Below are 26,710 nucleotides of genomic sequence, written 5' to 3' on the forward strand. Positions count from 1 at the left end.
GAAAATAATGAACTTTATCACAATATGCTAATATTTTGAGAAGGACCTGTAAATCCAGCAGAAATACAAGAGGGTCCATGGGGAGATCTGCCCTTCTGTTTAACATTCTCCCAAAAGGTCTTCATTTTTAGGCAGTCCCAGAAGTCGTGCCTGTGATCACTGACAGTGCCACAGTTCCTCCAACATCTATCTGTAGTTGTACTCTTAGAAATAAAGGTTTTTAATAAAGTTCTGAAAAATCTTGTTTTCATTTTTTTACATGTTGTAAAAGAGTTTTGTTTTTTTTGTCCCGGGAACAGATTTGTGGAAAATTCCTTGTAAATGTATATTTTCTAAGCAATTACAATGTGTGTCTCTGTCATTCTTTTTGCATTTTTTCACTAAAGAATTCAGAAATTGTCCTCTGGTGGTCCTCTTGTGAAGACCACCAGAGTGCCAGGGTGACACAGCATTCCTTTCCCATGATCCAGCTGCATCCGTCAGACGGAGTGAGTGAAGATGCACTCCCTAACAGGGAGTCAAGGGGTTTTCCCACCATTTAGTGATTTCTGCCTTTCTTTGATCATGTTAATCTAAGTTTGGATCAACAAAGGTCAGTATTAGACATCACTGGTCTAAAGCCTTAGACATATATTATATAACATAACAAATTTAGGACACAACAAGGCACAGATGCTTTCAGTGTATTTTTATATGACTGATGATAGGTTTTTACCCAGACAGTTTTCTGTTTCTGTTCTTTCTTCTTCAAGGAAATGAGCCTCCACTTCCCAGCTATGAGACAATGGTATTGTAATCAGTATCCTGTTTGCGGAGACTGTGGCGGGATTTTTGGTCATTGTCACAGTTGTTTGAGACAGGATGGGATTGGGAAAAACTGTATGTTGCCCAGTAAAATCTAATATGAAATCTTCCAATCTTATTTTGTTTAATGCAGTGGTTACTTCACAGCAAAAAGATCCTGGGTTCCTGTTATTTGGAGTTGGTACCTTCTCCCTGACCATACTTGGGTTTTCTCCAGGTGTTCTGGCTTTCCAGCCTGCATATTACATTATTTGGAGGCTCTCAATTGCCCTTTATGGAGTGAACACATGAATAGTTGTTTGTCTTGTTTATCTGATGAACTGGCGACGTGGCCTAGGTGGACCCCACCTTACACCCATTAACTGCTTTGGATAAGTACCAAATCACCATCTATAATAAATGTACGTTTATGTCACAGCAGTAGATTATGTAAGAGCAAGAAAAACCTTTTCCTTGCTTGAAAGGTATACTAGCCTGTTTGGAAGTTTGTGATCCTGCCATGCAAAAATCAATCTACAGAAAAATGCATTTAGTGCTTCAAAAAGGGTCATTAATACTAATCGGATCACTTACTTTTTCCTACTTCATCTACTAGAGACAATCAATTTAGCTGATTTGCAAGCCCTGAACTTGGAAATGTTACATTAGATGTGGGCTGTCTGGTTTAAATTAAGTTATAGTGCTATACTTTTAATTAAACCTGGATCTTTTTTAAGGTAATGTAAAACTCAAGACAAAAATAAATGCTTCAATGATTTTCCACTGGCATCCTTAATGAAGGCTTAATCATTATAAATGCTGGAACGCTGGACAATTTTCTCTTTCATAAAAGTGGAGGAGGAGATGGAGGGGCAGTGCTGTGTTACACCTTGGCCCATGAAACTGGAAAAAAAACTCAGTGCTATTTTAAAGTTGACAAAGTAAACTTGTGAGCAAACAGTAGCATATTTACATAAAGCAGTTTTAAGTAAAGCTTAGCTTGAGTGGTTCTTCCAGCTATGGCAAATACAATTCAAACATTCTCTTTCATGTGCTCTTGCTTCTGCCTACCAGTTTTTAAAGGTAACTATTAAGAGGCAACAGTCTCCACTAAATTCATTAGGAGTTTCCTTGCAGCATTTTTCACTTAAATGTAGTACCTTCTGGAAAAAATGCAACCTTTTAGGCAGGGGTGAGTGACAACAACAGGGTCATAATGTAAATGTAAACAATAGGATCTAAGGAAAAGCCATCTCTAAGACCTAACAATGAAAAACTATGTAATGCTGCTCGACTGTAAGTTAACCTTCACAGGTTTGCCATACTTTTTGTAGGTGCTATTCTAATTTAGCCACATAAAACCCCTTTGCAATTGCTGAGCTGTTAACTTAACATTTAATTTATGGTCTTTGGTTTCCTGCGAAGGAAACCCCTTGGGGTTGTACAAACAGAGGTTCTATGGAAACACCTCCTGTTTTCCACAGTGTTTACTGAGCTTTTAACGTCATTTCTTCACACAATTGATGGTCCTAATAATAACAATCAAGTAGATTGCAAAGCAGAGCCTGCAGTCACTAAAAATTGCTGACAATGCAGAGGACAAAGAAACATGAAGAAAGTACATTTCTCCACTGTAGAGTGCTTTTAATCCCCTCACCAGTGAGCTCAGTAAAATGAAAAGCCCCAAAATACCCTAGGAGTGATGAGTGGACTGAACTATCCCATCAACCACAACAAAAATAGTAGCTGAATTTTATGCTGCAAAGATCTCTGTGACATTTCTTTACATACGGTAGGGAGGAGTATTTGATACACTGCTGATTTAGCAGGTTTTCCCACCTGCAAAGCATGTAGAAGTCTTTAATTTTTATCATAGGTACTCTTCAACTGTGAGTGACGGAATCTAAAACAAAAATCCAGAAAATTACATTGTTAAATCTTTAAGTAATTAATTTACAGTTTATTGCATGACATAAGTATTTGATCACCTGAGAACAGGAGGGCTTCTTTAAGAAGTCCTCCTGTTCTCCATGTATTATCTGCACCTGTTTGAACTCGTTATCTGTATAAAAGACACCTGTCCACACACTCAGTCAAACAAACTCCAACCTCTCCAAAATGGCCAAAACCATAGAGCTGTGTGAGGACATCAGGGATAAAATAGTAGACCTGCACAAGGCTGGGAAGGGATACAGGAAAATAGCCATGCAGCTTGGTGAGAAGGCAACAACTGTTGCCGCAATTATTGAAGAAGTTAAATATGACGGTCAATCTCCTTCGGTCTGGGGCTCCATGTAAGATCTCACTTCGTGAGGAATCAATGATCATATGGAAGGTGAGGGATCAGCCGAGAACCACACGGCAGGACCTAGTCAATGACCTGAAGAGAGCTGGGACCAAAGTCTCAAAGAAGACCATTAGTAACACACTATGCCGCCATGGATTAAAATCCTGCAGCGCACGCAAGGTCCCCCTGCTCAAATCAGCTGCATATCCAGGCCTGTCTGAAGTTTGCCAATGACCATCTGGATGATCCAGAGGAGGAATGGGAGAAGGTCATGTGGTCTGATGAGACACAAATAGAGCTTTTTGGTCTAAACTCCACTCGCCTTGTTGGGATGAAGAAGGATGAATACAACCCCAAGAACACCATCCTTACCGTGAAGCATGGAGGTGGAAACATTATTCTTTGGGGATGCTTTTCTGCAAAGGGGATAGGATGACTGCACCGTATTGAGGAGAGGATGGATGGGGCCATGTATCTGGAGATCTTAGCCAACAACCCCCTTACCTCAGTAAGGGCATTAAAGATGGGGTGATGGCTGGATCTTCCAGCATGACAACGACCCCAAGCACACAGCCAGGGATCAAATACAGAGTGGCTCCGTAAGCATCTCAAGGTCCTGGAGTGGCCTAGCCAGTCTCCAAACCTGAACCCAAAAGAAAATCTTTAGAGGGAGCTGAAAGTCCGTATTGCCCAGCGACAGCCCCGATATCTGAAGGATCTGGACAAGATCTGTATGGAGGAGTGGTCCAAACTCCCTGCTGCAGCGTGTAAACCTCGTCAAGAACTACAGGAAATGTCTGATATCTGGAATTGCAAACAAAGGTTTCTGTACCAAATATTAAGTTCTGTTTTTCTGGTGTATAAAATACTTATGTCATGCAATAAAATGAAAATGTATTACTTAAAAATCATACAATGTAACTTTCTGGATTTTTGTTTTAAGTTGAAGAGTACCTATGATAAATAAATAAAGAATGATGCCTGGTCGGGGGTATTTAACTGTAACCTTTTATTTTTGGATTACTTGAATGGCCATAGATTTTAAATAGGTTTAAGGGGAAAAATAATCTTTTTGGAGCATATTTTGATGTTTAATGTTAGATGTCAAAAAAAGGTTGAACCACCTTTTTAAAGGTATCCTTTAAATTCCCAATAGCATATACTTCATTATATACTGCTCAAAAAAATAAAGGGAACACTCACATAACATCCTAGATCTGAATGAATGAAATATTCTCATTGAATAGTTTGTTCTGTTCAAAGTTGAATGTCCTGACAACAAAATCGCACAAAAATCATTAATGGAAATCAAATTTATTAACCAATGGAGGCCTGGAGTTGGAGTCAAACACAAAATTCAAGTGGAAAACAAAAATACAGGCTGATCCAACTTTGATGTAATGTCCTTAAAACAAGTCAAAATGAGGCTCAGTATTTGTGTGTGACCTCCATGTGCCTGTATGACCTCTCTACAACACCTGGGCATGCTCCTGATGAGACGGCGGATGGTCTTCTGAGGGATCTCCTCCCAGACCTGGACTAAAGCATCCACCAACTCCTGGACAGTCTGTGGTGCAACGTGACGTTGGTGGATGGAGCCAGACATGATGTCCCAGATGTGCTCAATCGGATTCAGGTCTGGGGACCGGGCGGGCCAGTCCATAATCAATGTCTTCATCTTGCAGGAACTGCTGACACACTCCAGCCACATGAAGTCTAGCATTGTCCTGCATTAGGAGGAACCCACGGACAACCGCACCAGCATATGGTCTCACAAGGGGTCTGAGGATCTCATCTCGGTACCTAATGGCAGTCAGGCTACCTCTGGCAAGCAATGGAGGGCCGTGTGGCCCTCCAAAGAAATGCCACCCCACACCATTACTGACCCTCTGCCAAACCAGTCATCCTGAAGGATGTTGCAGGCAGCAGATCGCTCTCCACGGTGTCTCCAGACTCACGTCTGTCACATCTGTCACATGTGCTCAATGTGAACCTGCTTTCATCTGTGAAGAGCACAGGGCGCCAGTGGCGAATTTACCAATTCTGGTGTTCTCTGGTAAATGCCAAGCGTCCTGCACGGTGTTGGGCTGTGAGCATAACTGTGGACAGTTTGATTTCACAGAAGTTTGATTTACTTGGAGTTATATTGTGTTGTTTAAGTGTTCCCTTTATTTTTTTGAGCTGTGTACTTCAATCACATGCCTCATCAGGTGGATTACCTTAAAGTCAATGGCTCAATGAAATCGACTAGACTTCCTTAAATAAACCTTTTAGCAATTGGTTGATTTGGCACTATATACAGCACATTAAACAAAATTTTGTTTAAGTGACTGCAACTATACATTAAAATAAAATGTAGTGTACTGAAAAAATTAGGCATCCTAACAGAATAATCCAACTTAATTAAACAAAAGTATCCAAGTTGTATAAATACACTTTCTTACAACTTCCTGAACTTCTACAGTTAAAACTAACATTAGATTTAATGTTAAACAAGCTAAATAATCAACAGCACACATATTTTGCTTTCTAACACAGGTGTCTTTATTATAAATTAGTTTAGGCTAAACAATCTGAGTCAGCATCATAAACATATTCAAAATTAGCTTTTATATCTCTTGTGGTTCCCCAGATTGTTGTTGTACTTTTATGAGATTAAATTATAAGAGAAGTACAAGAGAGAATATAAGAGAAGTGTTCTTTATGTTTGTCTGTCATACAGTGATCCAAAATTAGGCAATCTTCCTTTTTTGCTGTCAATTGTGATGCCATTACTAAATCCCACCAAATATGGAATCTTTTTTAGCACATTAAAACACATTTACAGCCACTGGTAGTCGTAGTAGTAAACTTTGACCAATAAATTCAAGTATCTCCTTCAACCTTCTATCCTCTGAAGCCAAAAAAAGAATAAAACTGGACTTCAACTAGATACACAATTTAATAATAGAAATGAGGGCACTGACGCAATCACTGTCTATTATACATGCACATTAAGGTACAAAGTCATCCAGCAAATGCTCTCATTCACAATCATTTACAGTCTAAATACTCAGCCCTCATGTCACATGAGGAAGCACAGAGCAATGCTGGTTATGAACACTGGGTGACATATAAGAACATCTGAAGTGAAAGGAGGAAATGAAATCAACTTCTACATTACATGCACTAATAATATATATATATGTATATTTGGCAGACAGTGACTGAGAAAAAGGAAAAAGAAAAAGAAAAGGTTTTTGCTCTACTAACTTTGAGGAGATGGTAAACAGCAGTGTAGCTGCTGTGCCAGTTTATTCCCAAGTATGCTACCCAAGGTCACGGTTCCTTCTTCCTCATTGTAGTCTAAACAAACGCATAACTTTTAGAACATATTGTGTGCCGAGTAGTATTATTTAGATATTGGTAGTTGAAGCTGTGTGTGTTATTAACCTTGTTTAACTGAATTAATGTTTGTATGCTCAACCAATAAACTGGGTATGTTTCCTTGACTGTTACTTTGTTGTTTCAAAGGTGAAAACATTTGGATTTTCTCAACTTTAGAACCACTTATAGTTAAGGGACGTTACTGTGGAGGTCGACTATGATGAAACTTTCTCATGTTTTTATTGATACCTTAGGGTAACAATTTTTATTCAGTTTGTAATGAAAGGTTTTCCTAGCAGGTGAACAAGTCACAACATGTCAAATGCATCTTCTAACCAGTTGAAGAGCGCTGGATCTTTTGGTTGGCTGTTAAAGAAAGCTAAAACAGAATATTCCCAAAGACTGTTAAATAAAACCTCCTGACTGCATGCAAGGATGCTGCAACATTAGATAATTTAGAGTTTTTGATGAAAACAATATGTTTTTTTATTATTTTTTGTTTGTTCATGTGCTTTTCACACTTTATAATAACACTTTGCAGAATTTTAAATATAGCTCAATATAATAGTTGCAAAACAGAAAACGTACTCTTGTTGGTAAACAGCTTTATTGAGGGCTCCTGGTCAATTAACCCCTCTCCTGTAAGTCACCCATTTTATTATTCCATCCTCCCTCCAACAAACCATATTGTTCCCATTAGATAACAATTTAATTATCTTGGTAATTAATTATATTTCCTCTCTTTGTATTGGTTGTGGTTGTGATTCCAGTTTTTGCCAGTTGTCAGATTCTGACAAATGGGCAAAAAACTTGGATTTGGGCTTCATTTGCCTGCAGTATAGCCATAGAAATGGTTGTGACGGTTCAACCAGAATTGGTGGAGCTTTATCTGACCAACAAGAGCTAAAGAAGTAGAAATGGTTTCGATTTGTAAGGACAACATTTAAATATAAGCTGCAGATATTAAAGGATCACAACTAAGCTACATGTCAGCTCAGAGAACCAGAAGGTAAATCAGTTCCCATTATTATTTTATTTTTATATTTTATATTATTTTTAAATTTTTTCTCATTCTACTAACTTGTTTCAATTAACAATATGACAAAGTCAGATTATATTTATTTTTTATGATTTATCCAGATTTTATGAAGCTTCAAACAAGTCTATACCATTTAATGGAGTACTTCCAAATTCTTGAATTGGAACAAACATTTTAGAAAAAAAACATTCCAAAAGATAACCATCAACCTCCTACTCCCACAAACCATTCTCATCACCCTCCACAGTTACCATTGTCCTAATTCTTGTGATCTTCCCAGCCATGTAGTATTTGCTTGTAATCATCGACTTGTCATTATCTTAATTGACATAATCACCACCATCATCATCATCATCTAACTCACTGGTCTGCAGCAGCACCTAATTTCAGCTTTACTCATTCACAAAAACAAAAAACACAAACAGAACACAAAGCACACACACACACAAAAAAAAAAAAAAAAATCCCAGCCCACATAACCACAGCAGCCTTGTGACTCCTCACTATAGTTTTTGTAAATGTATCTCCTTAACATGTCAAATGGTGAGTAGAGGCTGCTGCAAATAAAATAAAGCCAAACCACAAAACGATTTAATACATAGCTATACTCCACCCATGGACAAGCAAGCACAAAGCACTATTGAAAGAGAAATGGGTCACCAAGCTGAACAGATCTCTGCTTTCAAATGCTTACAATGCAGCCTCAGAGTTATGCGTAAAATATATAATTTTTGGATGATAAATAAATATGTTTAAACAAGTTTACAGCACATTTGAGGCAGGTCGGGGTACTTCGGCTTGTACTCGCATCACATACAATTGTGTTTTTAATCCCCACATTTACACAAATCTTTTTTTTTTCTGAATTAGAAAAAAAATGTTCAAAGCCAGAACATCCTTCTTTGGAATACACTGCTCAGCAGTGACAGTGGCATGTGATAATAATCAGCACATTTAAATACCACGAAACACTGTTACAGATAAAAAGAGACATAATCTTTGGGATTATTCTAAATAAATATGGGTCACTGATCAAAATATTTGGTTTAGCCTGCCCTCTCTGGGAGATTAACTGTACTGGTTGGATGTGTATATGTCTGGGACATTTACACTGTAGACAAATGCATTCAAACAGGGCCATTGCCTGTGTGCTAATATATCATAAACTGACCAAACCACATATGCAAATGGTCAGGTAAGGGAGCAGCCGTGGAGTATTCACAAATCTCATGTGGTTTTCATCTACCTCTAATATTTAAGACATGCAGAGTACAATACAGCATCTGTGTACTTCTCTTTTGTGCAGTAGAGTCCAGTACTTTCCACAGAAAATCCTCAGTGAAAAAGGTGGAACCAACCCAAACAGAAGGGGATGTTTAACATCTCCTTAGCCCAACACCTACAGACATCTATAAAAATATACTAAATTAAGCATGGTGGTTTTAAAGCTTTGTGTATATGTAACCCATCTTGTTCGTTCTGATCCAGGTTGACTTCACGACAGACACATTTTGGTTCTTTGTATTTATTCTAACAAGAGACAAGCCTACTGACAGGTCGAACAACACAACCAGTCCTAGTCCTACCAGCTTCAAAACCTGTGTCATGCTCATATGTTTTAGAATTGTTAGGCCTTATAGACTCTTGGATACTCTGACATCCCATACCATCATGAGGAACTGGGTCACTTAGAGGGACGTTCTTAGTTGAAGCTGAATCATCATTGGCTATATCTTCACAGATATTAGCTGTCACAGCGGTGTTTGCAGATGCTACTTGATCTTCAGGCAGATGAGGTGAATCCATGTGAGGAATCTGAGAGACCCAGTGCTGAGTGCGAACAGTATTGTCTACTGCACAGTCAAGTGTGAGCTGCTGACCAGAGAGATTCACATCTTCATTCTCATCTGATACACAAGAAGAAGTGAGAGAGGCAGGCTGTGTATGTTGCTCACTGGAGAAATCGACAGCCTCATTTCCAACTGAAGCGGAGGATGAGATATGAGAAGCACTTTCACCAGCTTCGGGCATGACTGGCAGGAAGTTTACACATAGCAACAAATTACGGTGAACCACCTTTGTCTGACCTGAGATGGGATGGCGGACTTCAAAGGTGTGGGTCTGAGGATTGCTGCTGACCACGGTATAGACCACTTCTCCCCATCTGTCTGCCAGCTTCCTTCGAGCTCTCTCTGCTTTGTTTGCTAACTCTGTCACCAATTTCAATCTCCACCCCTTTGACTCTCTTGTTGTATGTGTTGGCTTGCCCCCTTTGTTCATGACTTGAATGTTTCTGTGCCACCATCATGGCTTCATGAAGATCTTTTCTTAGCTCTTTCATGAACTGTGGGAATGAGACTTCACTGTTGTCTCTCAGAGCAGATTTGAACAGGACGTCAACAGGGAGGCAGGGAACTCAAGATAGAACTTAGATAGAAAGGTGGAAATCTAGTTGTCTCGTGAATGGTGCTATTGTACATGAATGTCAAGGTGTGTAACATCTGAGGCCAAACATGTTTTGCACGTGGTGGAAGAGTTCTAATCATATTCCCCAAGGTATGGTTGAAGCGCTCAGCAGATCCATTTCCCATTGGATGATAGGCTGTGGTGTGAGACTTTTTTACACCAGAGACCTGAAGAAGGACTGACATCAACTCGCTCTCAAAGTTTGCTCTTTGATCTGAATGTATTCTTTCAGGGAATCCAACTGAAGAAATTATCCCACAGTTTCTGTGCTACTTGCTTGGCTGTCTGCTCAGGACAATATAAGGCGTGTGCCAGCTTGGTAAAATGGTCAGTCACAACGAGAACATCAATAGTACGGTTCTTGGAATCTTCTGCTGTCCAGAAGTCTATGCATACTAATTCCAATGGTGCTGTAGTTTTTATGCTCTCAAGTGGTGCTCGGCCATCCGGGTCTGGTGTTTTACCAACTACACACCTGGCACAGTGCTTAACATGATCTATTACATCCTTCTCCATAAAACACCAGTAGAACCGCTGTTTCACAAGGGAGAAGGTTCTGTCTTGACCTTGGTGACCTGCATTGTCATGACACCCATGTAAAGCATCCTCTCTGAGTGACAAAAGCACAATGTATTGGTGTCTCTTCTTCCTGGTGATTAGATCCTTAGACACACGGTACAAAATACCGTCCTCTATCACCAGTTTGTCCCACTGCCTCATAAGCCTCAAAGCACTCACAGTTTCCTTATGTCTCTCCCTCCTTGATGGTTTACGATGTCGTTCAACATAGAATATTACTCTTGCTAGGTCAACATCTTGTCTTTGTCTGTCCCTAAGATCTTGTTTGGAAAATGATGGCAATACATCTTGGCCAGTGGACATCACACTCTGTATGTAGTCCACCAACACTGTAGATCTGATTCTTGTGGCTGTATCCCTATTATTATGACAGTCTAGGAGAGCTGACACCTCTGATGCAGACAAAGAGCTGACTGAAGGGGTTGTTTTGTTGGGTGCTGTCACAGTGCTTTGGCGTAAAGGTTTCTGGGTGGCTTGATGAATATTTGACTCTCTGAAAACCTCTTGAATATCTCATCCAGATAGACTCTCAGACTCCTCTAGCAGACATCTGTATGGTTCACTGATCAGACGCTGACTTATCCTTCTCCCAGCAAAAGGCTCTCGACTAAGGGCATCTGTAACAACATTTTTTGGCCCGGGTACGTACTTGATATCAAAATCATAAGCCGCCAGCTTTGCAACCCAGCGTTGCTCACATGCATCAAGCTTTGGTTTGGTAAGGATATGGGCAAGTGGGTTATTATCTGTCCAAGCAGTGAAAACATGACCTTTCAGCCAATGGCTGAATTTCTCACACACTGCCCATTTTAGTGCCAAGAACTCCAACCGGTGAGCAGGGTATTTACTCTGAGCCTTGTTCAAGGTCTTACTGGCAAATGATATAGGACGAGCCCGTTCATCACCTTCAGTAACTTGTGACAGTACAGCACCTAAGCCATCAGACGATGCGTCGGTGGAAAGGATGAATGGCTTGGAGAAGTCAGGGTGAGCCAATATAGCATTATTGAGCAGTGCATCTTTAAGGTTTTGAAAAGCTTGGTCACATTCAGGAGTCCAGTTTTCAGCTGTGAGCTTTTTGTAAGTACGTGGACGTTTATGCCCTCTCCCTTTGTGTGAGCTGTTGTTCTTTGTTTCAGATGTCAGTCCAAAGAGAGGCTTTGGCACAGAAGAGCAGTTTGGGATAAAACGTTGGTACCACATGACTAAGCCCTGGAACGACTTGATCCTCTTAGGGCAGGGTATTTGGCTATCAGGAAACATCAGATCTGACTTGGACATCTTAGTTATAACTTCTACTTTGGCAGGGTCTGTTGACACACCACTACTATCAATGACATGGCCCAAGAAGTGGACTGAGTGGCGCAGAAGGTGACACTTCTTGGGGGGAGTTTGAGGTTGTGTGTACCCAACCGTTCAAAGACCATCTCAAGCCTCTTTATGGCCTCCTCCTCACTGGGTGCGAGCAAGTCATCAAGGTAACAAAGTAAGCTCATGAAATTCTGATCTCCAAAAATCATCATCATCATGGGCATGAAGCTAGCTGGGCTATTACAAAGTCCTTGAGGGAGCCTGTTATACTCATGAAGACCAACAGGTGTGGCAAAGGCAGTGAACTTCTTGTGCTCTTCGTGCAGGGGAATATAGTAAAACCCAGACGTGAGGTCCATAGAGCTGAACAGTGCATTGCCTCCGAGAGCAGCAAGACAATCTGCTTGGTGTGGAAGAGGGTGTGCGTCCTTCACTGTACGTGCATTTAGCCATCGGAAGTCAGTACAGATGCGGAGTTCTCCATTTCTCTTCCAGACTAAGACAAGTGGTGAAGCAAACTCACTGCATGATTTCCTAATGATGCCCTTGTCTTCCATTTCATTCAGTGTCATCCGCAGCTTTTGGTAGTGAGCTGGGGGCACACGCCTGTAAGGAAGTTTGAAAGGTCTTTCATCACCATTGGACTTCAGATATGAGATGTCATTGATCTGTATTGCCTCAACAGCCAAGCATGGGTACACATCAGCCAGCTTTGCATTTCTCTTGATTGTGATTGACTTATCTGTTGGGTTTATGACCTTCATAGGGATCCATCCATCACCCCACAGGGGAGTCACCACTCTGCCAACAAGAACATTTCTTGGAATACAATGAGACTGTGTTGGCTCAACAATCACAGTGCAGCCAGGGGCAACACGTGATTTCTCCAGGAGCTTTCCCCAAACCAAGTGTTCATGTCCAGGCAACAGTGTCACAGCACTGGTGAGTTTAACTGTGCCTACGATGTCAGGCACAAGTTCACCTTTCCACTGATGAATTCCAGTAAGCATAGCAAGGAAGTCATCATGCCCTTTATTGTTAGGACTAGAGGTTTCAGAAATAATTTCCCAGTATTTGCCTGACTCCTTGAGTTTATGTGTCACATACTTGATCACATTTGTTCCTAAGATAAGCTCATCCACTTGACCAGGAACAACTAAAGTGGGCACGTATACTGTGCATCCATATGCTTCAAACTGTAGATCACAAACTCTCTTTGGATGGGCTCTTTGTCCTCCACATCCAATTAAAACAAGATCTAGATTCTGCTGAAAATCACTGCTCAAAATGCCTGCAGCAATGAGCTTCTCTTCCACAGCCTCACTCACAGAACATGCCATGGAACCTGTATCCAACATAGCAGACACAGTTACACATCCATTAATTACTACAGGTGTGTAAAACAAACTATCACTGCCATTTAAACGCTGTGTACTCTGGAGAATTACTGTCTTCTGGCTGGGAAGGCTCTCACAGGCTGACTCATACTGACTATAAATCATTGCTGAGGGAATTTTCAATCAGGCTCACACTGTCCCTCTCAAAATGTGGCCTGTCTAGTTTTCCTGATGGGAAGGAGAGATTGGTGCAGACTGATTCAGTGTAGAGGAGACGTTAGGGCACTGAAACTTCATGTGGCCTGGCTGGTGACATAAAAAACACAAGCGATGTAGCTGGCAGTGAGCGATAGTAGAGTGAGAGCTTTCACTACAGATGCTACAACCTCTGAGCCCTGAGACCCTCCTTCTCTGGAATGAGTTATTGTGGCCACGGAAGGCAGTAGGCCTTGAAGAAGTAGTCAGACTACTCAATACATCACAAAGCATCTCAGTCATCTTCTCCATGCTGTTCTGTATTGTAGTGAATTCCATGCTTTGTAGGGGTTGACTCACATTCTGCTTGTGGGAATGCATCATAACTTCTGTCTCCATTCTCCCACCCTCCTGTGTGGTATTGCTCATCACTGAAACAACTTGTCTGGGGTGGCTCTCTGCTGTACATTTACTTTGTTTGAATTTCATTTCCCTATGATATTCATCAATCCTCTCTTGCACCTCTTTAGCTGTCCAACTGTCTGCCAATTTGTTCTTGAATACAACAGACAGTGAAGGTTCATTGCAGTGTCTCACAAACATCATGGCCACCTCTGTGCTGATGTCACCTATGCTTTTCCTTTGACGCTGGAGACGCTCCTCAGCTATATCAGCTGCTTTATTCAGACGAACCCAGTAATCAATTGGACTTTCATTAGCTCCTATGTGTTTTCCTAGTTCTGTGATTAGAACACTTAAATGTTTCAATGTAGCATCTGTTTCACTAGGCTGGGGATGAATTGGGGAGGAGGTATGAGGGGTCTGGACATTGTGCCGATTGAACAAATCAGCCCCACACTCATGAGTGTTAGTAGGAATCCCTCTGCCATAACCTGGAGAACCCATATAACTTAGATGAGGTGGTGATCTTGTGGATAACATTATTCCTCTACCAAAACTCACTCCTCTAGAATGTGTCCCCATGTTAATTAGTTCTGTATTATGTTCTATATTGAACTCTTCTGTCATTCCTACTCGAATATGTCACAAATTAAATGAGGGAAAATAAATATATATAGATTTCACAAAACGAACAACAAAAAAATTCTGTATCAAGACAAAATTATTTTTGCTTTGTTGTTTTTTTTTTTTTTTTTGTTAACCACAGTAGCTGATAAGACTTTTTCTCCAAAAATAACGCACTATTAGATAGATATCAAAAAGGCTGAAGAACAAATAAACTCATACAGTAATATGTAAATGCTAGCAGAATGATGCTAGAATGCTGGGGTAATCATCCAATCCGTAAATTGCTGTATCACCAGTAAAACCTGAATATTCATGTGGAGTCTGACTTTAACCCACTGGATGTCAGATTAGCTCAAGGCTGATCTTCAGTAGTCACGATGTCACGGCACCAGATATAACCCATCTTGTTCGTTCTGATCCAGGTTGACTTCACGACAGACACATTCTGGTTCTCTGTATATATTCTAACAAGAGACAAATAAACAAGTTGGTGGTTAGCAGCTCCAGCAGCTTCTGTCGCACATTAACAGACAGCAACAGAAAAAGGGGAAGAGCTGACTGTTACTGGTTGCTATGGTAACCACCAACTGACAAGAGTAACATAAAAAATGTATATAGCAATAAAAGTCAGGAAAGAATAAATTGTTGATTAAATAAAATTAATTTGAAAAATAAATAAACCAATTTTGACAAACTTCACATCAATAGTGATGTTAAAATAAAACCCCGTTACAAATACACACAGGGAAATCATATGAGTTGATTTCCAGTCCTTAAAAATGGCAAAGGAAAGTGTTGAATCTTAGGTATCTTATTTAGAATGAGACCCTTCGAATCATCCTGCAGAAAATATTTAAGGTTGTACAAAGATCTACATGTTAATGGTCATTTCTTGTTCAAGTTTTTTTCCCTTGTATGCCATCTGAGCAGGAATACCTACAGTCCTCTTGGGGTGAGACCCAGCCTACTTTTTCTCCTGGTTTATTTCTGCCCTGATACAGTCAACATGCATCAGTTCTTCTAATTTCTGACTTCATGTGCTGCCATATTACGTACTAAACCAAGGCTTTAAAAGCTCTTATAGCTACTCCACCTTCTTTTTTCTTAAATTCAACATTCTTCTTCAGTTTACATTGTTAAGGTATTTAATTCCAGTCTTATGTATGGTACAAATTCATTCAGTTGAGTTCAATTTAGTGAATTATGCTTCAACCGTATTTATGCATCGCTAATTAATTTTAAAAAAGCCAGGAATCAGACTTAAATATCCAAAATTAATGTTATATAGAATTATAAGGTGGACAGTGCGTCACTATAAAAGTACTAAAAGTAGTTTTGAATTGAATCTTTAGAGTTGTGCTTTACTGTCGTAAGTGAATAAATAACTTTACTATTTCCTGCTGGTTAAAACTCAACAAGACTCTTTGGATTCTAAGATGAAATCTAGGCCACAACATCATTATCCCATCATTTCATTTAGTCTACTAAAACTAATTACTTAATCCTCAGAGAACCGCTGTGCAGAAATGTCCCAACTATTACTAGCAATGTTTGGACTGGTGCTTGAATGAGGTTTTGTTCATTTGTAGGTAAAAATGCCCTCCGATTTTGCTGAAGAGGAATTTAAACTTTAAGACAAGTTCAGGTTTTTGATACCTCCACTGGAGATCTCCCACTTACAGTGTCTCGCAGAAATGTTCACTACTCAAAAACAGGCCCAACATATAAATTACATTGAGGTTTATGGTTGTAACATGACAAAATGCTAAAACGTTTAAGGGGAATGACTTATTTAGCAAAGCACTGTAAGTTTAGGTTAAAGCTCTATTTTAATACATAGAGAAACTGGCAGATTGTATTTAAATCTGTTATTCATAACACAAAGCTTTTAAAGGCAAAACCCTGTTTAAAAAAAACCCTGAAACTTTTGTTTTCCAAACTTTGACCTACCAGCATGAACCATAAATACAGGTGTTATCCCTGTTAAGGTCTGTGGAAGCAGTTAGACACTCTTAACAGAGAGGCTTCAAAAGAAAATTTATGTAAGGCAGACAAGAAAGCCTGCATGACAACGATGTCAAATATACAGCAGTTGCTTACAGCTAAGGCCATCACAGACCCTTCAATCTCATCTGTTCTTCATTTGTGTTTTCATCCTTTAGGTCATCTGGTCACCAGTGTGCCACAGAGACATGACTATATTTATACTGCAGCTAAAACAAAACCATGATAATAAACAAATTCTCGAAACACTTCCAGAGTAATTTGCATGGCCAACCACTTGACTCTCTTTACTGCACAAACAGCACACAAACTGTTTGAGACATTCCTCTGCAAAAACTGCCACATGCAGAAACATGCCAGCTTGTTGGATTTTCTTTCTAAAACTGCATCAAGTTGTATTTAACCACGCATGAGCTGAGTGAAGTTAATGATGGTGGGAAATATATAAGTGGACTGCTTAATGATATGGAAAAAGGAAGTAACAGGCTTTTTAAACATTGACACAGAAAAACACACACTGGACAACCTAGTAAAAACTTCTTTAAAGACGACAACTTTTACCTCTGTTAGTGCTCAATTAAGGGTATATTTATAAGTCGTAAAGAAACCAAAAGTGCCTAAAGGGATGACAACAAAAGCATGATATTGCATGGCAACATAAACATGTGTATGTGTGGTGAACCACGTTTCCTAACCTGTGAGGATGGGTGTGATTGGTGGCGTGAAGTTTCTTGACGACCTCCTCACTGAAGTCAAAATGAACTCTTCCTCTGGCACAGGGTGAACGCCGGTACATTTCCCCGACACAAGCACACACTCATGCACACACTACCCAGCACATATCATCACACACATGCAACCAAAAACATGCCAAACCTATCCTAAAGCATTTCACACACATTTAACAGCTAAATGTCACACACCATCACACACAGAACCAGTAGCGATAACTGCAAAGTAAAGTGGATATACACCTCTGACGTGCTTCGCACAAAATAAAAGAAACCTCACTCAGCACAGCAGTACATGACTCAGGCATGCTCCGTGACATTCACACAGCTGTGAACCCTTTGTTAAAGAAAAGTTAAAGAAAAGTTTCTCAGCAGATCTTCCATCAGCCACACTGTCCGTGATGCTAAAAACACAACAAATAGGTGTCCATACATCTTCTCCACACACTCGATCTCCTGTTACACACAACAATAATATGAGCAGCAGTCCACACGTCACATCACAAAACTCTTTCATCCCGTTTTACACTTGGTCACACTCCACTCTCCCTCTGAGCGCTCTTTACGGATTCTTCTCCTCGTCACAGACTATACTTCCTCTCCATGCTGTGTGTGTGAATGTGTATGGGCGTGTGCGTCTCTGTGTGTCTACGGGGAGCTCTGTTCCCTTCAGGCGGCCCATCTGAGTTAGGAGGAAGCTTTAAATTATGGAGTGGAGTCACTGGAGAGGAGTCATAACTCATCCACTGCTGGCAGCATTTAAATGGTCCTGTATCAATGTACTACAAACAGACGCATAATGAGGCAAACAGAGAGCAACTCAAAACATGACCAAACTGTGGGGAGATAATTTTTCATAAAATTGCTCCTCAAAGCCCTAAAATAGTCTGCCATACAGTACATTGAGTACAAAATGGGGTTGTTGCACATGACCTAAAATCTTAGGATGAACAATTTTAGCAGTGATTTATGAATAATGGTTTGGATTGTAAGGGATAGTTTATGATAAAATGTAGATTAATAACTTCACATCATTTTATTTTGTTTTGATAAAAATGTGTAAGAAGTCAGGCTCAGGTAGAACTCAGTATCTTGTAAATCCATGTACTGTAAGTATAATAATAATAATAATAATAATTTATTTTAAGTACGCTTTGACACGTTATTAGCATAATACAAAAATGTTAATAAAAGGCCACACAAAGGCTTGTCTTTCTGCTGGGAACCTTGAATCTGCTTTCTAAAAATAAACAAAGATCCATAAGAAAGTATTATTGTTTTATTTTTATTTGTAATTCTTCACAAAAATCTTTTAATCTAAAACACTAGAATCATCTTGTCTTCATCTTTTAACCTTAACTAACTTCCAAAATTTGCAAATGTTAGTCAATTGTTTAATTAAAATTGATTATAAAAAAAATACTGTTTTATAGTAAAAATAAAAATTTCATCAGCTTTATTTCGTTTTGATCCAAGATCCAAACAGGGAGATATTAACAGCCCGGTCCACCTTAAATGTCAGTGTGTGTGAAAACTAGGTGACATCTGGTGTCATCTCAGGGGGCCACAGTTCCTGCTCATACAGGAAAGGGTATCGAAACCAATAACACTTCAGTTTATGGAAAGCCCACTTATTATAAATAGCAGCACATAAAAAGTGCTCATGTAAAAGGGTTAAAGATCATTAGTTACAGTGAAGTATAAATAAAAAAAAAGGGATATTTTTCTTTCCTTGTGTCACAGTTAAATGTTGTTAGGCTTTTGGTTGCAATAAATAGGCAAATGTTGCAATAGTTTTTTATGTTGAGAAATTTAACACACAAAATAAATTCATACAAACCATGCATGTTATTACTATAAATTTGTTCTAAGCACCATTGTGCGAGATGTAAATCTTGCATCATTTGTATAAAATGTAAACAGTGTAAAGCAGATAATATAGGATACCAAACTGAACACTGAATCATTGACACCTGAATAATTGTGCAAGTGGAGCAACTGCTTCACCAATCCCTTAAATGGGGAATTGGAGTGAGGGAGAAAACCTTACTACCTCATAGATTATTCCATAGATTTTCCTCACCCATTTTAAAGGATAACACTTTCCAAGTGAACAGGACTATTAAAGTCTTATGAAGCAGACAGATAATGAGGTTATGCTTTTTGGTGAGTAGGTCAAATAGCAGAGTAGGTTAATTATAATATGAGAAGATGTGCATTTTATCCCAACTTTTGGACCTTTTTGTAAGATGGATCACAGATTTCTATGAAAATAAAACCACAATAAGAGGAAATGTCAAATGTCTCAAATAAAACTGAATACTGGTTGAGTGGGAAACTGTGTTTTACATTTCCCTCATTTCAAGAGTAGATAATTAAGAATTATAATTAAAAAAATCCTCCCGAGTAACAACCTCAGGTTTTTCTAAATACCAACATCACAACAGGACAAGCAAGCTGCCACATCACTTATCAAAGCATGACTCAGACAGATGACACATAAAGCAGACACTGAGACGGGGAGGAGTCCATTCAACCAAAACCAAAACTTAAACTATGAACAGACACAGCAACTCACCCCACTGCTTTTCAATGAACACAAAACTGACAGAAGAAGATATGGTTGCCACAGGGCAGTCTGTGTACTGTATGACAAAGGAAAGGACAGGTTTCTCTTTAAAGTCTTAAAGAGAAACCTGAGGTGGAGAAGATACAGAAAACTTTTTACTGCTTTTATTTATTCATTTTTTGGCTTTAATTTGCAGTCAGCATATTTTTACTAATATAAGCAAACTAGAGATGGCCTTTGGGTCAATTCGTCCCTGGGCAACTATTGGGCAACTGTGCAGGTTTATTATGCATCTTATACCTATTTTTTTCTTTTTTTTTTCATCTGCTAAAGTGACAATATTAACTATATATTGCCCAACACAGCCACGCAACCTTTCAATAACAGTCATAACCATCCATGGAGAGTTTCAGTTTCTTGATCTGTTGACAATCAACTTTTTATACAACAGGAGCTACAGCCCCCAAGACAGAGTTCATAGGGCACCAGGTTAATTCATCCCTTTGCCAGTATACAACTCTTGCTTCATAACTATTCATTACCATTTTGTTTCTTACTGCTACCATTTCATTTGTTTCATTGTATTCAAGTATTTTTATGAATCTTAGAAATAAAAAAAATTATTAAAATGCTCAAATCCCACATATAATTTAAGTCAATGAATTATCATCTAGACATTTCGCAATACTCTATAGCCATTTGAATTGGTTGTGATTCCTTTTTAGGCCCTTTGAAAATATGACAGGTTAGGCCCCTGATCAAACCAACGATCACCTACTGGTAGCTACAACTAATGAGAGTTATAGTAGTGAGCATTACTCTCTTCAGAGAGATGGGCTGGTTTTCTTCTCTGAAAATCTTCTATTTAAGGAGAGTCCAGTGAGATTTAGGTCAGGTGAGAAACTGGGACCATGTCCTTTTTTATCTATGGGGTCTTTACTGGCTGCCCATGTAGTGGAGTACTGTAATGCATGAAATCGTCTTAAAAGATGCAAAGTTTTTTTTTGTACCACAGCTTCAAGAAAGTGTCTTTAAAATCTGGCAGTAAGTTTGGGAGTTGATTTCGAGTCTATCTTTAACCCAAAAAGGTCCAAGGAACTCATCTTTGATGTTGCAAATGCACCTTTTATTATTTATGTGTATATTGTACATTGTAAATTGTAAATTTGTATATTCTGTAATGCAAAAACAGAACAAAAGAGCAAAGTGTACCGGAGTCAAATTCCTTGTTTGTATGCACGAACTTGGCAATAAAACTGATTCTGATCTTTGATAATACCAACACCCTCCCTCCACCTTCCTGGAATCTGATTCAGAGTGACGTTTTGTGTATGTTCTGATCCAGCCACGGGCCCATCTATCTGATCGGTCAAAACACTCTAATGTCATAGCACTACTACAAGCTTTCTCTGCAAACTTCAACCTCTTGGCCTCTTTCATCTGCAGGCATCTACTACAGTGAGTCTGCATCCAGCACACTGACTATATATTTTTGGCATTCAGATTATGAATTCATAACACTTGTAATGTAATTGCAAAGAAATATAGCCCCCCAAATACTTCTTTGCCATATTACTTCTGCACACACAGATATTGCGATGGCAAAATATGTTGCAACCTTATTTTGGGCACTCCATATCGGCTGCAGTTCTTGGATATGATAGCCCTGAAGGATAATAGTTCCTGGAAGCTCCATAGCTGATTATTCTTCTTCACCAATTAGTTTACTGCTTTTCCCCACTCAGCACAGTTCTTGTAGCCCTGATGAGTCAGTCAGTCATTTTCTACCGTTTCTTCCATAGTGGGTCGCAGGGGAGCTGGTACCTATCTCCAGCAGTCTATGGGCGAAAGGCGGGTTACACCCTGGACAGGTCAGCAGTCCATCACAGGGCAACACACAAACAACCAAGCACACACTCATTCATTCACCTAAGGGCAGTTTAGAGTGACCAAATAACCTAACAGGCATGTCTTTGGACTGTGGGAGGAAGCCGGAGTATCCGGTGAGAACCCACGTATGCACGGGGAGAACATGCAAACTCCATGCAGAAAGACCCCAGGCCGGGAATCAAATCCAGGACCTTCTTGCTGCAAGGCAACAGTGCTACCAACTGCGCCACCGTGCAGCCCCACCCTGATGAGTATTTGCCAAAAAAAAACGTTTATTGCTACAATCAAGCCATCATATCCCAGAATTTTCAAGAGTACTGCATTTCTCTCAAAGACTGTGCACAATTTTTGACTTTCAGGGGAACTACTTACGAAATACTTGTGAATACTGTTCATTCCTTTCAGTGTTTTTTATGCATTATGAGATAAATAATAAAAAAAAAACAAAATAAATCTTGTGTAGTTCAATTAAATCAGAATCGCAGAAGTGCGTAATGGCAAAAGAGTGAAATGATCTACACCCTAAACGGCATCGTTTTAACAAATAAAAGATAAAACAACAACAAAAAAGCAAATCAAGGATTTAGAGGGAGCCTCAGCTCTTAATATAATAGACAAATTTATATAATCTTGTATAATTTTAAAATTTCACGTGAATAGCAATACGTAGACCTTTTCTTTTTGTTTGGTGAAAAATATTTAGATTAACTATAACAAACTTTACATCTTTAAATCAAATACTGAAAAATGTAGCATAATTACAGTAGTGATTGAATGAGTGAGTTTAATGGAACCAAAGCTGACGACGCTAAAAAAAAAAAAAATAGATAAACATATATATTAACCACCTCTGTGGTGACATGGGCCGCAAGCCTGCTGTGTTAAGTAGCTTGACTCTGTTAAGCTAGTAGGAACTGCATGCCAACACAGTCAGACTAAATAGAAATCTCTGACAACATAACAAATGCTGCTGTTTTATAAACCAGTTCTAATTTTAGTTAGTGATTAGGTTTCTGTTGGGCTGGATTCTGTTAATAACCTTTTCGCTGTTAGGCGGGGCACGTGTGAAAATATTCTCATAATGCTTCTCAACTTTCACACCTGAACAACCACAACATCAATCTGACGGCCCTTCCCTCTTCTATGAAAGCATTCTGTAAGTCCCCTTTCTAACCACTAGATGGCACGATTTCATTCCACAAATAAAAGTGGGAGTAGCCTGGTCATGTGCACAACAATGACCACAAGATGGCAGTATTGTACCAGTACACTTCACTGAGTTTGGCAAAGATCAATTCCTGCACTTCACATCTACAGGAAGTGGCATAAAATATGCTGCAGCCCTATTAAAGCACAGCATTAACACATAATGTAAGCATGTTTCTTCTCATAGCTATGTTTTTGTTGGTTTAAAATTGCAGGGATAACACTGCTGAGAGGTTATGGAGAAGCTGTACTGTTGGCACTGACAAAAACTGATCGGAAGCTGCTGTGTCCTATTCCAACATCATAATTTGCAATTAGGATGATTGGACGGTGTGCTCTGAATACCAAGCTATTGCACTGCAGCTGTTCTCAGTATATATATCAACAAGCCCATCATTAGACCCCAGCAATCTATAGATTGAAAAATGTTACTACAACTAAACCTTTCTAATGTAACTGGCATTTAGAATTTAATTGGTTAAAATAAATGCATTTAATTACATTGCAAACGCTGTCTATGGTTGTGTTCCTCAACATTTTTCTAATCTACGGTTTTAATAATGAAATATTTACATGTACACTGTCAAGTCTTTGTGCTTCAGCCCTAACCTTCTGATCTCAACTACTATAATGCAAAACAGTAAACAAAAATAGGATTTAATGAAATATCTTATCTTAAAGAAACACAAAGAAGGGGAGCAAATGAAACCACAGCTGTTTGTGTCTCCACCAGACAGTCCCAGCATTCACCTCTGATGTCAACACTTTCCTCACACACACACACACACACACACACACACACAATCATATTAAATCAGGATCAAACAGCATGCGGTTTTCCTGAAAGCTGTTTAAATATAAACTTTAGAAAGGAAGGCAGAAGGATACAGTTCATAAGGGCAGGCTGACAAAAAGATAAGTTTATGAAAACAATAGAGGATGACAGGAAGGACAAAAAAACATTTTTGCTGATAGAGAGAAAATAGATCAATAAGACAATCAAATCATCCATCTTCTATGTAAGGTTGTTATTTGCCTGCCAGATTCTAAAGATTCTTTAGCACTGATCTTTATCTATTTCATTTTGTTACTAAAAAAGAAAAACATGCAGAAGAAAACATTTGATAAAAACAACAACTGATATTTAGTGCAACAGATTTTTTTGTGTTCTCGACAACCAGTCTAGACCTACCTAAATAATTCAGAGAAATCAAATGATGCTGCAATTTATAAAGCGGATAAACAGTTGTTTTTTTGTTGTTTTTTATCCAGGGGGAATGACCAGTGTTAATACTCTACAAGAGAAAACTGCAGGTTTCTTCAGAATTTCAAACTACTGACAGCAATCCCTAATCAACCTTTCTGAGGTGTTGTTTTTGTCAGTGTAAATGTCAAGTTTTGTTTTTTTAATATCACATTTCACAACCCATGCTGAACAAAGTGCTTTAAAAACTACAAAACAACTAAAATAAATAAAATAAAACATCTATAAAAATATGCACAGACTAAGGAACCCTCTTCGACTTTCAAGGGATAGTTGCTTTGGGACCATTTTGCATAGAAAGTTTTTCTTTTGAACTTTTTCATTGACTTAATTTTTGGTTCACATTTGTTTAGAAAAAAATAACTGAGGTTCTGTACACTTGGTTAGATTTAAATAATTCTGAAAACAGGCAAAGACTATCACCTCCTGTACAAATTTCCAAGCTTACCCCCAAACCTCCAAAATGTGGAGCCATGAAGGATACACTGGTAAACTGGTTTTAACATGAAAACAACTATTGCATACACCATATAAACAAAACTGACAATGGAGTGAATGTATTAGTGGATATATTAGTGAATTGTAAACAATGCAAATATGCGAAAAATAATTTTGTAGAAAATGCTTCAATTCCACATTAATTGGGATGTAAAAAGAAAATATGTGCAGATATACTTGAAAACTCTACTTAAAAACACTCATAATTCAAGATTTAATTGTGCTTACACAGTTTTCTCAGTGTGCACTGTGTCTCAGTAGGACATTCATGCAAGTCTTCGGGCTTTGGATCATTTATTAAGACTTTAAAACTTTAGAACTGGCAGAAGGCATACATTACCATTACAGTAACCTACATTTTCCAGCGATACAAAATTTGCATTTATTGCTTTTTAAGGGACATTCTACAAAATAGAAATTGTGACTGTGTTTGAATGTCAAACACAATTGCTACAACTGTATAAAGTGTAAGCTGAGCCTTGTGAAGTTAATGTGGCCTCAGGTGACAATTACATCTAAATGGCACCAGAGAGTTTGCGGAAACTGTTTAAAAACCTAGCACTCAATAAAAATGTCCTTCATATATCCAGTTTCATACAGAGTGACAGTTCAGTGGTGTAGAACGTTTTGTTAATACAGATACTCTCTTTTATGGCTCTCAGAATCACCTGGTTTGAATTTGTGCACTGTTATGTTTTTTTTTTCCCCCCCTCCACATCACAGGTGCAGCAATTACTGTTTCCCCAGAAACCTCACCTTGACACGTGAGAGCAGAGAGGCACAAAAGAATCCGCCCCAAAGATCACTGAGCTTTTGCTTCAGCAACAGCAACACTCTCACCCGCTCATTGACATATCTGTAAAAGCTTCCAGTCATGTCCATCGGCACTCAGGACAGTAGCAAACCAGCAGACATGATTGGAGCGAAGATTACGAGCTCTTCCAGGTTGCATGCCGACAGATCTCATTGTCAGCTAAGAGCGGATTTATAATGCAATACCATTTCTCCGACCGTCTTCACCATAATGCAGCTTCCTTTTCCTATTTTTATCTCTTTCAGTATAAAACTAATTCCCCCCTCTGAAAAGAGGGCACTGCAGTCATTCCCTGCAGCGATTAACCTAATCCCTTTGCAGAGTTGTGCTTCTCTGGCTGGTTGCAATATTAAATATCTGACGTAAGCTACACTCATGTTATAATAACCTGGGGGGAAATTTAGAATTAGGAATCATAAGCAATGTTAAAGCATAACACCTTTATCATTCACAGAAAGCAACAATCTTAGAGAGGCAACACAGGTTGACAGAAGGCCACTAATACTTAGGAGCAAAATAAAAGTTTACAATGTTTGAATGACTTTTACAACTATGAAAGAAGAGCAAATGTTCTTCTTAATAACATTCAATTAACATAGAATTATTCAATTAAAAATAAAACTCATTATGTAGAGATCCATAAATCAGTTTCAGAGATACTAGCGATAAAAAAAAAAAATATTCGTATTACAAAATATTAGCCTACTGAAAAGTATGTCCATCTTCTGTAGACTATTTGCTTTCAACATTTGGTTGGGGCTCCTTTTGCATGAATTATTGCATCATTGCAGAGTGGCATGGAGGTGATCAGCTTCTGGCTCTGCTGAGATGTTAAAGAACCCAAGTGGCTTTAAACGCAGCCCACAGCTCATCTGCATCATTGGGTCTGTGTTCTCTCATCCTCTTCTTGACATTATTCATAGAGTCTACTAAATCATACAGCGTCATACTATGGTCATCAAACCAGATGTTGGTACTTTTGGCATTGTGGGGAGAAGCCAAGTCCAGCTGGAAAATGAAATCAGTCTCATAAAGCTTGTTAGCAGATGGAAGCATGAGGTATTTTAACATTTCCCGCTAGACATCTGCAATGATAAAAAACCACCAGATAACACGGCTTCTGAAATCATCACTAAATGTGAAAACTGCACACTGGACCTCAAGCAACTTGGATTCAGTGCCTCCTCACTCATTCTCTAGACTCTGGGACCTTGAATCCAAAAATAAATGCAAAATTTACTTACATCTGAAAAGAGAACTTTGGACCACAGAGCAACATTGCAATGTTTTTCCTCCTTAGCCCAGGTAAGACACCTTGGATGTCTATGGTTCAGGAGTGGGT

General features: G+C 38.9%; 1 protein-coding gene across 3 annotated transcripts in view; it reads right to left on the bottom strand.

Moving 5' to 3' along the window:
- Positions 1-26,710, bottom strand: part of pde4ba (phosphodiesterase 4B, cAMP-specific a) — a 253,062-nt gene that overhangs the window by 86,684 nt on the left and 139,668 nt on the right. The window contains exon 1 of one of the 3 annotated variants that reach the window (XM_047375967.1): positions 17,092-17,707. The exons of the other annotated variants lie outside the window; for them this stretch is intronic. Coding sequence (XP_047231923.1) covers positions 17,092-17,192 — 101 coding nt within the window. The 5' untranslated portion in view covers positions 17,193-17,707. Of the gene's footprint in view, positions 1-17,091; positions 17,708-26,710 lie in introns of those variants that run through there. 3 annotated transcript variants of the gene reach the window in all.

The sequence above is a fragment of the Girardinichthys multiradiatus genome, chromosome 9 (assembly GCF_021462225.1).
Source record: "Girardinichthys multiradiatus isolate DD_20200921_A chromosome 9, DD_fGirMul_XY1, whole genome shotgun sequence".
Classification (NCBI taxonomy): domain Eukaryota; kingdom Metazoa; phylum Chordata; class Actinopteri; order Cyprinodontiformes; family Goodeidae; genus Girardinichthys; species Girardinichthys multiradiatus.